The 13,108-nt window shown below is 48.2% G+C and overlaps 1 protein-coding gene across 1 annotated transcript; it reads right to left on the reverse strand.

Annotated features, from left to right (window-relative positions):
- Window positions 1-315: 315 nt before the first annotated feature.
- On the reverse strand, window positions 316-11,673 carry recql4 (RecQ helicase-like 4). Its single transcript, XM_027001287.2, has 24 exons — window positions 11,307-11,673; window positions 10,953-10,986; window positions 10,738-10,838; window positions 10,506-10,646; window positions 9,162-10,177; window positions 8,341-8,440; window positions 8,098-8,245; window positions 7,802-7,927; window positions 7,226-7,378; window positions 7,010-7,102; window positions 6,649-6,785; window positions 6,475-6,558; window positions 6,197-6,385; window positions 5,782-5,964; window positions 5,280-5,481; window positions 4,704-4,981; window positions 4,381-4,518; window positions 3,732-4,167; window positions 3,425-3,554; window positions 3,123-3,289; window positions 2,257-2,446; window positions 1,927-2,077; window positions 1,725-1,833; window positions 316-1,575 (listed from the first exon to the last, which is right to left on the reverse strand). Exons 1-24 carry the CDS (start codon window positions 11,388-11,390, stop codon window positions 1,454-1,456), a joined length of 4,512 nt encoding a protein of 1,503 aa, XP_026857088.2. The 5' UTR covers window positions 11,391-11,673; the 3' UTR covers window positions 316-1,453.
- Between the last annotated feature and the right edge of the window lie 1,435 nt (window positions 11,674-13,108).

Raw genomic sequence — 13,108 nt, forward strand, 5'->3', positions numbered from 1 at the left:
TAATCTTTACGTTCCCCTAGTGCACTGAAAAGTAACCTTAAAAAAGGTGCCAGTTACAATTTAGCAAGACAACCCTGTTAATCTCGGAATCCAGCAGCTCAGCCTGTACGACAAGGTCAGATGGTCCAACGTGAAACCCATGTGTATTTTAATCCAGGCTTTGATGTCACTCTACATATAATTAAAGAATAAAAGTGGATTGACTTTGCCTTTAATGTTTCACAAAAGGGTTAATCATGTACAGATGATATAATGACTTTCAGGACACGTGGAATGCACAAGAGACATTTTTATAATTCCGTGTTATTTATTTATTGAAGTAACACTGCTCTCTAGTGTATATTCCGCACAAATGCTTTGGACTGGAAATTATGCAATCAATACGTGTTTAAACAGAAAACCCACGCATACTACATGCAGGGCTGTAATTAGCTACGAGGACACAGAGGTCTTTGGCATCTTCAGGTTTTTCCCCTGACGCACTTTTACAATTATGGCACTGGGAGTGGAAACATGCTGTGTAGGCGAAGTGTAGCCTGCTATTGTGTGAAGACCTGCGTCCCACAGCTACCCGACCGGCATGAGCTCAGCGGCTTTTAGCTGCAGTTAGCTAGACTTCTAATTATCATGCAAATAAAAGTATTACATAGGACATGAATGAAGGTTAAACAACAAATAATTGTACACATAAATCTGCGTTTGCCTTAAGTAAAATCGTAATATTAGAGTCAGGTTATATTAGCATTGGAACTGAATTCTGCAGGGTGGTTGATCACCAGGACTGGCACCCGTTCTACAGTACTGACCTCAAAATATTAACCCTGGTTATGCCCCTGACTACATCTGAACAATATGTTCAACAAAGCAGGCCAATGGGAAGTAAATAAGGCTGAAAAGCATAAACAGTGAAATAGCCACACAAACAGCTGTTAAGATGCACCCAAAAGAGCCCTTAAATCACAGGAAAAACAAACAATTGGACTTCAGCAATAGCAAATTGCCTTATTACCCAGCAGGACAGACACAAAGCAGGGCCCGGTAATATCTGCTCTTTACACATCTATTTCATAACAGGAAAGGACATCCAACCAAAAGCTCAAACATGTCTCGCACGCTACCTGTCCAAATGTCTGCTGTCCTGCAGTGACAGGACTATGTACAAAACCTACTTACAGTCTGCACTTTAACTTTATAGTTCATTGTCCTGTTGTTTTAAATCCCAAGTGTGCACAGCAAAGTACAACACAGCACAAACTATCAGCAGTAAAGGTTTGAACAAGTTCTTATATGACTGAAGAACCACAACCAGTAGAAAAATAATCTTTATTGTAAAATAAAATAGGTGAATTTGGCTCTGACAATAGTGTACAACTAAAAGTCAGAAAAGCACCGCATGTAAAAGTTAGACATGAGACACTGATAAAGGAGACCGCCCCACAGAAGTGCTATTCAGTTACCTGGTTCTAATTATCTCCTGTGTAGCTATGCGGATGAGGTCATTGAAATCAAAACGAAGATATTTGCGCCAGTACCGCCGATCCCGGCCATACGTCTGTGCTGGATAACACGGGCTTCCTGAAAACAGAGAAGAAAAACCTAAAAATCATGAAAAGCCTGTGATGAAGTCAGATGGGAGCCCATGGTACTGCAGAGAGCTAATGACTGGGAGAGAGAGAGAGAGAGAGAGAGAGAGAGAGAGATGAAGAGAAACAAATCATACACACCGATCCCGTGGAATATCCTGGCCACAGCGCGGCCCGAGAACTTCTCGTCGCCGTGACAGGCCAGGAAGGCTCTGACGTCGGCCTGGATCTGCTCCTCCCACTCCTGCAGCTGAGAGACAGCGGACCCCAGAACAGCGTGAGTGGACTGCTACCCTTTCCTCCCGCACCAAGCTCACAGGACGAGGACGTCACGGACACAAACCTTGAGAATGCCGAGAGCCTCGTCCTCGTCCCTCCAGCCCGCGTCCAGCTCTTTCCTCTTCTCAAAGTAATCAGCCAGCAGTCCCTTTAATTTCAGGCTCCTCACTTCATCCAGCTCATCCATACAGGAGCCACAGCTCTGATACGCAACACTGCACCCCACACACACACACACACACACACACACTTTTTAATCAAAAAGAACCCTGCTTAAAATTTGCTAGCAGGATCCACAACACAAATGAATATTTGATGAACAGCAGAACTAAAAAGCATGACCGCATGCATGAGCACGCGAGTACGAGCGAGCGTGTGCGAGCAGCAGGGTGACCTGCGGAAGGCTCTGAAGCAGGCTTGCAGCTGCCGGAGCTGCGTCCTCTCCTGCGCCTGCACCCGGCCATGCAGGAACGCGCACACGCCGTCCAGCTCCTCGGATGTCAGGTCGCCGTAGGAACGCAAGTAGAAGGACAGGGCGGAGAACTCCACGTGCACGCCGCTCCGCCCGGTGCCGCCATACGAACCTGGGCACAGCACACTGCACCTGTCACTCTGACTGACAGTTGCGCACACTAACGCGCTGTCTACGTGCAAGGACGGGGAAAATTCTGCCTGAACAAATGAAAAGAGCGCAGAGGGAGGAACCGAGCGTTTCCCGAAGGAGCAGTAAAAGGGAAAGAAAGGGTTCAACAGTGTGGATGCATGCTGTGACATCTGCCACGATCTCGTCCAAACGCAGAGGCTTGTTTACAGTTGACTGACCGACAACAAAGATTTAAGGGGGCGTACTGCCACTGCATTCTGTGACGTATCAGAACTATAGACCAGTTTCCAAGCATTTTGTGCATTCCCCCCTGCCCCACTTTTTTCGACTTTTTTTTTTTTCGACTTAATTGCTGTAGCTGTGATGTTTCTTGAAAGAGTCTAGTATGGAAAACTATTCCATCCTGGATTTACATTTTCAGCATTTGTCAGACTTTATCCAGAAGGGCTTACATTTATTTATCAGTATAACAGCAGGTGTGTGGTCTCTGGGAACCTGCTCTACCTAGCAAGCTACAGCATCACTCATGATCTTGTTCCAAACTGATCTCAGAGCAGTCACGATGGGATGTTTGTCACTGGGCACTGGTATTGGAGGTGCCGGGGGGGGGGGGGGGGGGGGGGGGGGGGGGGGGCTTGTGTTTGCTCTGTACCCACCTGGCTCGGTGACCCACCGCAGCTGTCTCAGGCCCCTCTTGACCAGGGGTAGCTGCCAGCCCATGGTGTCAGCCAGCTCCACCACGTCAAACTCCAGAAAGTCACACGCCTCCACCTTGTGGCCTGCCAGACGCCTCCGTGCGAGCACCACCGCTACTGGAGGACACCTGCCCAACCGTGAAGGGGGGGGGGGAGGCGTTAAAACACCCATGAAATGTCATACACATTTTGCTGAAGGCTACAAGCCTTATTTCCACACACAGGCACACGTATACAAAAAACGAGCTCGTTTTGCTACATACACTTTAGCGAGCTTGCGGACTTGCTGGGGACCCCCATAACACATTATTCGGCACATAGAGAGAGTGGGGTGGAGTAACTCCACCCACCGCTGAGGGTGGAGCTCCAGATAACACAGCAGAGTTTCCAGACCTGAGCAGGCACACACACACACACACAGTGTGAAATCTGTGATCATGTCATGAAGGAGCAGGAAACCCATACGAGGACGTGTCAAAGTAAAGTTACTGTTAAAAGTCACCTGCGCTAACTAATTAAAGCAATTATTGTTGCAATTTGTCGATAAGTGCCCTTCTTAGGGTTCCTCACCTTCCTCGGTGACATCCAGCGCCTCCACTGTTTCCTCCATCGGAATGGCTCTCTCGTGGGTGTGACACACACGCTGAGCCGGCTCCACCCTTACGCTCTGTCCTGTGTCCCCAACACTCCTGCCTCCTCCCTCTCTCCCACCCCTCTCGTCTCCTTCACCTTCCTGTTCTCTGCCTCCGTGCTCCTCCTCTACCCCCCCGTGTTGAGTAATGGACCCTTTGTGTTCCACCTCCACCAACTGCAGAGTTGGCTTGTTCCAATCCTGAGAGCTGTCCGACTGTTGCCGGAGTGGGCATGCGGTGCCCGGTGTGTCCGGGGCGGGGCGCTCCAGATGACTATGCTGGCCGCTTGCAAGTGGGGTTTCCTGCTGGTTCGCTCCAGACTCGTCACACTGCTCCATCAGCTCCACTAGCTCGGCGTCATCCACCTCTGGAGCCTGGTGGAGGAACAGGAGCGGTCAGCTCCACCCATGATATATCTGTTTAACCACCCAACTGGGGATCATGGCGAGTATTGTAGTGGACATTGTAGTGGACATCAGACATTTAGCTTTATCACGTAACAGTACATGTATGTTACGCTTTATTAAGCAAAATATGCAAACCAATCAGAAAAATGATTGGGCCACGGGGAAGGGGATCACACTCACCTGGGCAAGGTGCTTCTGCCTCTGTTGGATCTGTCTGCACTTGCAGGGGGGGAAGACTCTCTGCACAAGCCTCTTGATGGTGTAGTGGTCCACGGTGTCTGCGTAGATGTGTCTGCGCAGCTCGTGGAGATCCCCGCCCTGCCGTACAGGACAAAGCCAAGTCATGAGCAGCATGGTGCCCACCCTGTCTGCCAGAGCTCACTTCCGGCTCCAACTCTCAGCTCCTACTGGAGGGCCTTTCCCGGCTGGCTAAGGTGGAGGTCTGCTCCAAAAAGCACCACAACCCCCCGCTCCACCCACCCCCGGCTGGCACGCGAGCTCACCTCTGGGTCCAGGAAGAGGTGGCAGTGGGCGGGCTCTCCGTCGCGCCCCGCCCTGCCAATCTCCTGCACATAGCTCTCGAAGCTCTTGGGCATGTTGTAGTGGACGACGGCGCGCACATCTGGCTTGTCCAGGCCCATTCCGAAGGCCACGGTGGCCACCACCACGCGCAGCTCGCCGCACATGAAGTTGTTCTGGACACGGCGACGCTCCGAGGCCGACAGCCCCGCGTGGTACGCCTCTGACATCCACTTCAGGGGCTTCCGGATCTTCTTCCGGGCTAAGGATCCGGAACCAAAGGCAAGATTACCAGTAGTAGTGCTCTTATATTTACTTACTTCTAGGATTAAGACATGTAGATTTTTAAACCTGGTGACCTGCATAGTGAAGGGTTTTTAATTTTTTTTTATTAATGGCCATGAGGAAAAGGCAAAGAAAAAAAATATTTTTTTTATCGTAAGATCGTTTTGTCAGCATCAGGATATACTGACGAAACCTTAGTGTATGCACCGTGCACATGTCCCACTATGCATGGGACATGGACTAGCTGTCCATCATTCGCTAGTGGAGGCAGTTACCCAGAGCTTTCTTCTTCTTGCCCACGGGGTTGTTCTCCTCGTCTTGCTCTTTGACCGGGCGGGACGACTCCCTCAGCATCACCCCCTGCAGGCAGGTGCGGAGTAGTGCGGCGACGCGGTTCGTCTCCTCTCGCCTGGTGCAGTACACGATGATGGAGTCCAGTGCGCCGAACCGCTCGCCCTTCAGCAGAGACACCAGGGCCTGGGGGAGACCCGCCCGTACACGCCGGTGACGAGAATAAAGTTCTACTATAGCGCATTTCACATTTTGAGGTGACTTCTAAAAGGTTCTGTGTTCTTATAGCGATCGATGGTTAAATAACCACAGCTGTGATCAATAAAGAATTTCTTAGTTATAGCCATTAATCACTATGGAAAGTAACGTCTTTAAACTAAATGACTAGAAATTTCATTTCAAAATGAGCAAGTTTATGGAGGATATTTGGTACAGGAGGGTAGTCCAGCCTCGAGGCAGAAGGTGGCACGGGGGGGCCGTGGTTACCTGGTCTTTGTCTGTGTCCATGGACACAGAGAGGTGCAGATTGTGGGGCACGGCAGCGGAGCGCACAGCGATGCCCTCCTGGTCCCTGATGTCCAGATGGTGGGCGATGTCCAGGGCAGTGGACAGAGTGGCTGTGGCCGTCAGTCCCAGCAGACAGCGCACGCCCAGACGCTCCCTCAGTACCTACAGACACACACACACAGACACAATTAAAACCAAAAGTTGAAAAAACATAACTAAACCATAAATAAATAAATAAAAACATCTTTTCAGTTCACTGACTTCACCAGTTAGTCCTAATTATAACAGTGGTAAACAAGGAAAAAACACAGTTTGGCTCAGGAACAACTTCTGTAAAACACCACATGCCAACACATGCCTGCTCTCTGCGCCACAGCTCTGTATGAACGCTCACCTTGCACAACCTGAGGTAGCATGGCCGGAAGTTGTGCGACCACTCAGACACGCAGTGCGCTTCGTCAATACAGGCAAAGGCCACCGGGGGGAGCTGGTCAGTAGGGGGCAGACAGCCTGAGCCCGCGTGCCCGCCGCCAACCAGAGCCTCGGGAGACAGCAGCAGAACGTGCACTTGACCGGCCTTTACCTACATGCCATCACACACACACACAAAAATGACGTCCACCGCGATTTATGGTGCTCACGCCGTGACATCTACCTCGGTTTAATACCGACCTTTTCAATAGCTGCCTCTCTTTGTTTTTGAGACATGTTGGAGTGGATGCAAGCTGCTTTCAGCTTAGGGGGGAGTCCTGAGAGCTGAGGGAAGATTAGAGACCGCCGCTAACCACTGATCACACACCAGCCGCTGCCCAGGTCTCGGCAGAAAAACACGTGAAGTTGCGTTACCTGGTCATCCATTAGGGATACGAGAGGCGACACCACCAGGGTTATGCACTTTGACCTTAGGGCGTAGAGGTAGGCAGGGAGCTGGTAGCACAGAGACTTGCCCAGGCCGGTGGAGAGGACTACCAGGGTGGACAAACCTGAACCACATGACCAAGGACACGAGGTCTGAGAAGTGCTGTGCCTACTCATGTGTGCCTACTCAAAAAAATAAAAATAAAAAAAATCACTAAAGCTAGCAAATTATATGGCAGAGCCATTAACAGCGTTAATGCAGCCATCTGTCTAATTCTGTACTCTGTAGTAGGCATTCAGACGCCATTCCTCTCACGTCCTATTGTAGTTTTTATATCCGGTATCTCACCTGAGAGGATTCTCATGATGGCCTTCTCTTGACCAGGCCTGAAGGATTTGTAGCCAAAGTCACGAAGCGCATGGTACACCTCCGAAGGAATTTCTGCGATGGAGGGGGTGAAATTCCCAGGCAATAAATGGCACCAACCCAGCCTAAACGCTTTTATTTTTGTGTTACCTTTAACGTCAGCAGGAAAAGTGACTACAGTGACGTAAAGGGGCTCACCTTGGACTCGGCCATCCTCTCGGGGCAAGTAGAGGGGCTCCATGGGCGGGGGAGGGGCAGGCCGCTCGTAGTCCGGCCGCATGACGTTTAGCAGGATCTCCTCCCCGCGGTCTTCCTTCCCCTCGGGGTCCTCGCCCGCACCAGGGACCACGGCTGGCAAAAGAGGTGGTCAGAATCCTCAGAGCAAAAGATTAACGCAAATGTTTTTACATTTGGCCATGTGTTCCTGCTGGACAGTGTCATTGGGAAGTGGATGCAGTGGGGAAGGCCACTGATGTTTTTCCAACGTCACAGTGTAACACGGAGAAGCAGGGATTGCATAACAATGACCTAGGTACTTTAAGTGGAACCGTGTCTGATGCAAGTTAACATATAGACACTGTGTCTGATGCAGGTAAACGTGTAGTGCAAGAACCGTTCTTACAAACCTCCAAGATTTTTCAGGCATCATTGATGTGTCCGATTAGTGCAATTATCTGAGGATTAATGTTTTTAAGTAGAAATGCTTGACTGTTATGCACGCGATCCGCTATCTGTTACTGGAGTAGTAAATGCACAGGCCCAGTATAAACTTACCAATAGGCTCGGAGCGTAAAGTTCCAGTCGCCCTGGCAACTTCCTCTAATGTGGGCAGTTCGAATGGCTCCTCATCTTCTGGGGGCGCATCCTGCTGAGCTGGCCCATCCGCAGCGAGAGCCAGAGCTTTGAAGCACATAGATACAGAAATCACTGATTAATCCTATCAGAAGAAGTCCCCATTTTAAACAGCAACAATCACTATTCACCATGTCAGGCATGCCTGAAAAGCCACAAAGCTTGTGTTTAGCACCCAGTTTGAGTCGTCTTTGACAGCACACTCCTCTGGGTCTCACCTCTTCCCCGGCAGTCTTGTGCCCAGTGTCCAATCCCGCCACACTTGTAGCAGCTGTCACCCTGACGGCTGAAGGAAGCGAACCTCCCGCGACCCCGGCTGGCTCCTCCGAACCTCTCCCCCTTCAGCTGGAACTTCTGCATGTACATCTAGAAATACGGCACAACCAGCACCATTGGCTTCTGGACTCGCTACAGAGAAAGAGCCCCCCGCGGCCCAGGGCGTCACGTTTCTTTCTGCTCACCTGCTTGCGGAGGGCAGCCCCCCTCAAGGCGAAGCCTTTAACGTGGGACTTCTTCTTCAGGTTGATTCTCACAAAGTTCCCATCTGTGTTTTTGGGGGGCCTTGTCCAGACGAGAAAAATATGGCAAATTCAGTCGACAGCTCTTTCCTATCATTATTCGTACAGTAGTAGGGACATTACCGATGACTGAAGCGTTGAATGTCTGGAAGTACGTATGCACACTGTCAAAACTATGAAATGATTTCCTAGGTTATATTACAATCTATATTAGTCAATTTGGATTTTTGGCAGTTCACATTCATAATTGTATGTGACCTGTATCCGTCTAATGTGAATGCATCAGTCCTCTGAAACTGCAGGAATGCGCACATCAATAGTTTCACCTGCATCACAAACAATATAAAAGGTCACGTTGCGAGACAACTCATGAGAAGACACTGATCGGATACGAATCTGATTTAGGACTAAATACAAAAAGTGACTCAAATTTGATTTGAAACTATCAGAATTGTGCGTGTACACGGTGCTGAAAAAAAAAAAAAAAATCTGACCAATGTCTTTAAGCCAAAAAAAATCAGATTTGAGTCACTTTTAGATACACCATCTCTGTAATGCCATGACAGCACTGATTTGCGTACAAGTTTCAGTCTGGCGATGCAAATGCTGAGATAAAACACAACTAGCAATAAATCACTATGGACGCTTTACGACCAGCGCTGGTTCATCCAAAATTTGCACTACATCCAACTAGTCATACAGTACCTGGTTGTCAAGCATTTGTGCGTCACATGTCCACGTGTCAAACCGTAAGTGAGCCTCACCTGCTTCTGGCTGTGTTCTTCATCCTGGCTGAGGCAGCTCTCACGTCCCCCTCCTCTACCTCTCCCAGAAGGTTCTCCTGAGGCATCTTTGGCTTCCTAGTTACCGTTTTCTCAGTGCTGAGAGACTTCTCGAGCTCGTCCTCTCCCTCCTCAGGTCCTCTACCTTTCTTTTTCCTTCCTTTTGGGGGACACTCTCCGGTAGCAGGCGCTCTCTTGGTCCTGCGTCTTTTTGGGACGTGTCCATTTCCTTCCGCTGGTTCTTCTCCTTCAGGTTCTCTCTGCCTTTTGTGTCCCTTTTTCCTAGCATTCCTCTGCTCATTATGTCCTGCCTCGGTTTGGATCTTTTGACCGGAGTCTTGAACTTTCCTAGACCTTTTGCTTCGTTTCCTAGTTTCAGAAGCAGGACTGGCTTCCTCAGGCCCATCCAGACCCTCAGCTATGGATCCCGTCCTGATTTCTACTTCTCCAGATATGTGGTCAGTATCCAGCTCTCTACTGCCCTCTACAGGACACCTTTCCACACCCACCTGCACCGTGTCTGTTGGACACTGCGATGATGCCCTAGCACTGCTTTCCCCAGGTGTGTTTGCGACATGTTTGCTCACTGCTGCATCATCCGTTTTACCACTAGACTGTACAACCGTTTCTTTAGGCAGAACTGAATTGCCTGACACCGGTTTCTGTTTATCCTCCACCTCACCGAAGACCTGACAGCGTTCCAGCCAGCCTCTGTCCACTGAGGACAGCCTCTTGGTGACAGATTGCCTGAGGAACTGGGTCCTCTCCACTCGCTTGTCTGCAGCCCCTCTGTCTGGTGAGCAGGGCCTGGAAGGGGTAAAGAGGGGAAGGGGATCAGAGGGTTCTTCCCCCCACTCAGTTCTGGCTGTCTGAGGGGTCAGCGACTCTGGGGATGTGTTTGCTGGCTCTGGTGACTCTGTGCTAACTCCACCATTCTTCACGGACTTCTCTGGGGGCACACAGGAGGCGAGTGGTTTCTTGAGAGAAAATGGTCGGTCCTAAATTTGAAAAAAGAGAATATATGGAAGACAGAGTCTTATTTCCTTCATAAATATCACCAAATTCATTATAGCTATTGTACAGTGCTGCAGGTGAGATAGAAAATTGCAAAAATATGCAATATATATGACTGTCCTAAAACTGTTTTTATTTTCAGAATCTGACTTTTTTTTTTTTCTCCACAATCTAATTTAGCAATGCTTGTTTTATTTTCATAAAGATAGACGATCAAAATTAGTATCACGTGTGGTAAGGGGCCTCTGGAGGACCACGTTTGAATACTGATCTAAAGGATCATAAGATATTTTACTTAAAGTTCATATTCACCTTTGATAACGCCCCGAGGTTCGACTTTAGCTTCATGCCAAAGTACTGGGCAGAGGCTTGCAAAGTCTCCTTGTCTTTTGCCGTCAGTTTAGCGACAGTGGCTGGCATGTTTTTGCGATTTAGGTGAGAACCCCAGCAATCCTTTAAAGGGGGAAAAGGCCGGAGTTTTGCATTGTTAACAGACTGAAACCCTCAGAACATAGTCCACCTCACATATAAATACGCTACTTACAGTCCCTGAAGACTGGATCACCGCGGATATCACAGGAGTTTTACTCTCCTTGCTAGTGTTCTCTTTTGCCTCTTTAAGCTTACGGTATTCTTTATAAAGATCTACAACGGAAAATAACATTTGGACAGAATCTTTTTGAGGGCATACTGAATAATAAATAGACATAAAAGTTTAATACCTGAGACAAAATCGTGGAGAAAAACATAGCAACTTACTTTTTGTCTCCTCTGGTGCGGCATCTATATCGTCCTAAACAAAACAGTTTATCATCAACAACAAAACAAATGTCTGGTTATAGCTAGCTAGCTTTATCTATCTAGCTACATTAGGACAGCTAAAAAAGTATTTAGACGAACTACTATATCTGGTAGAGCCAGCTATACAACTAACACCCAGATTAAGATAGCTAACTAGCCAGCTACTACAGCAGGGCTTTCTCTAGTAGCTGGACAGCTAAGTCAACTAGGTTAACGAGGTTAGCTAACGCTAACTATCACACACCATTTAAATCCACAGGACCTCAGCAAGATGAACTACATCATTTATGATCAAACACGAGGTATATTTACCTTATTCGGTTTCCTGTTATTTAATAGAGTAAACGAGCGCTCCCATTTTTTCAGGAGAAGTTTTACGTCGTTATATCGATCCATATTGATAATAATCAGAATAAGAAACCTATTTCTGATCTTATTAGCTAGGTTAGCTAACGTTTCACGCTGACTTTAGCTGTACGGTGCTGCGATGGTTTAACAACTTGAAGAACGTTATCATGACAATTAGTAAAGCAATGTAAAAACGAGAGTCTCTAACCAGATCATGTTTAACACAGTTATAAGATACCGTATATCAGTATAACTGTGAATCATGTCTGGCGAATCTAAAACCAAAACTATGAAGCTTGCATTGAACTACTTTAAATTCAGCGCGCCAAACGTCAAGCGGTAAACAGGAACACAGCATTGCGCTAACCATATCAAAATAAAAGTTTGTGACGCAAGATAGTCAAAATATGTTATCTAAAACATTTAATTTAGGTAGTAAATACAATAGTACGTGGAAATACCTGCTTGAACAACACAGCTGATTGTTTAATATTTGGGGGAATCTACCACTGGACTAGGGAAGTGACCCTCTTTGCAGATTTTATGTCGTTACTTTTAAAGTATGGTGTATGTGTTTGATTTAGTCTCTTTGTGTCTTTTGTTACTTTAATCAGTATTTAGAAATGTCTGTTTGTTATTTGTATCCTATAGATAACTTCCCCCTTACTAAATAAAGTAGCCTGGAGGAAAGCAGTACCGAGCATTACACCTGCCCCCGGCTCGATGGGTCTGCCCAGCCACAAGCAGGGTCGCTAGCTGGGGAGGATTACGAGGAAGGCAGCAGAACTGGGCTGGTGTCCAGCGAGAAAAGGGTGACCACAAAATCACTTTGGAACTGTACTCCAGCAGCATGACTGGGCGGTGGCCATTACTGCAATACAACTATGGCTTAATGCTGTCACAAAGCCCAACTCCCAAGTATCAATAAGGCCTTGGATCTCGTCATCAGCTCTGTGTGAGTGGAGTAAGTATCGGCAAGTAGCACTCACTCTAGACATAAAATGTAGATGACATTCATGCTAGGGACCTGATTGTTGCAGTTGCTGGTGATGTCCTTCAGGCTTTGTAATGCACTGGCCTCATCAGAGTGCCTGATGGAGAGAGTGCTTGCTGGTTCCCCCAAGAATCGGTGCTTTGTCTACCTAGACCATGTACCTGTCCATGCATCCAGCACTGATAACAAGCTCACAAGCCTGGAGCAGGTGTTCCAGCCTATCCACTCAGCAAACCTCCAGCTATATTGAAAAAAGGCCTTCAACATCCTTCAATGGCGTGTGAATGTCCTGGGTCACATCATGAGTGGAGCCATCGATCCGGTGCAGCAGTGGCCCACGCCAGAGAATGTCAGTGAGCTTCCTGGGTTTGGCTTTGGACTACTGGCACTTCGTACACAGACTCACTGATATAGCTGCACTGCTACACTGGATCATAGCAAAGGAGGCTGCAGCCCAGAGGGATGGGGAGGCTGGGAGTGCTTTTGCATTATTTGAGACATCATTACTGGTGTTTCCCATAGCAGGCAGCGAGAGAGAGAGAGACTGAAAATGGGTTGTGGCACCTCGCAACACTTGTGCAAGTCAGGATGTACAGGGAGACGGCTGGAACGTGGGCTGCAGGAAGGCCGCAGCGTGTGCAGCACATCCCGGCGCACTCCAGGGACTAGGGTTGGAGTCCGCTGCTGGACTAGGGCAGTGGGACGATAAGGAAAGCACAGAGAAGTACAGTGAGAAGTCCTAGAATACCATACACCTCACAATTTATTTATT

This window comes from Electrophorus electricus, chromosome 4 (assembly GCF_013358815.1).
Source record: "Electrophorus electricus isolate fEleEle1 chromosome 4, fEleEle1.pri, whole genome shotgun sequence".
Taxonomy (NCBI): domain Eukaryota; kingdom Metazoa; phylum Chordata; class Actinopteri; order Gymnotiformes; family Gymnotidae; genus Electrophorus; species Electrophorus electricus.

Bases quoted from the DNA above. Each gene is read 5' to 3' on its own strand.
- recql4 (XM_027001287.2), bottom strand. From the start codon at position 11,390: ATGGATCGATATAACGACGTAAAACTTCTCCTGAAAAAATGGGAGCGC. The intron at 10,839-10,952 runs GTAAGTTGCTAT...TTTCCGTTGTAG, and splicing joins CGCACCAGAGGAGACAAAAA to ATCTTTATAAAGAATACCGT. The intron at 6,559-6,648 runs GTAACGCAACTT...ATCTTCCCTCAG, and splicing joins TATCCCTAATGGATGACCAG to CTCTCAGGACTCCCCCCTAA.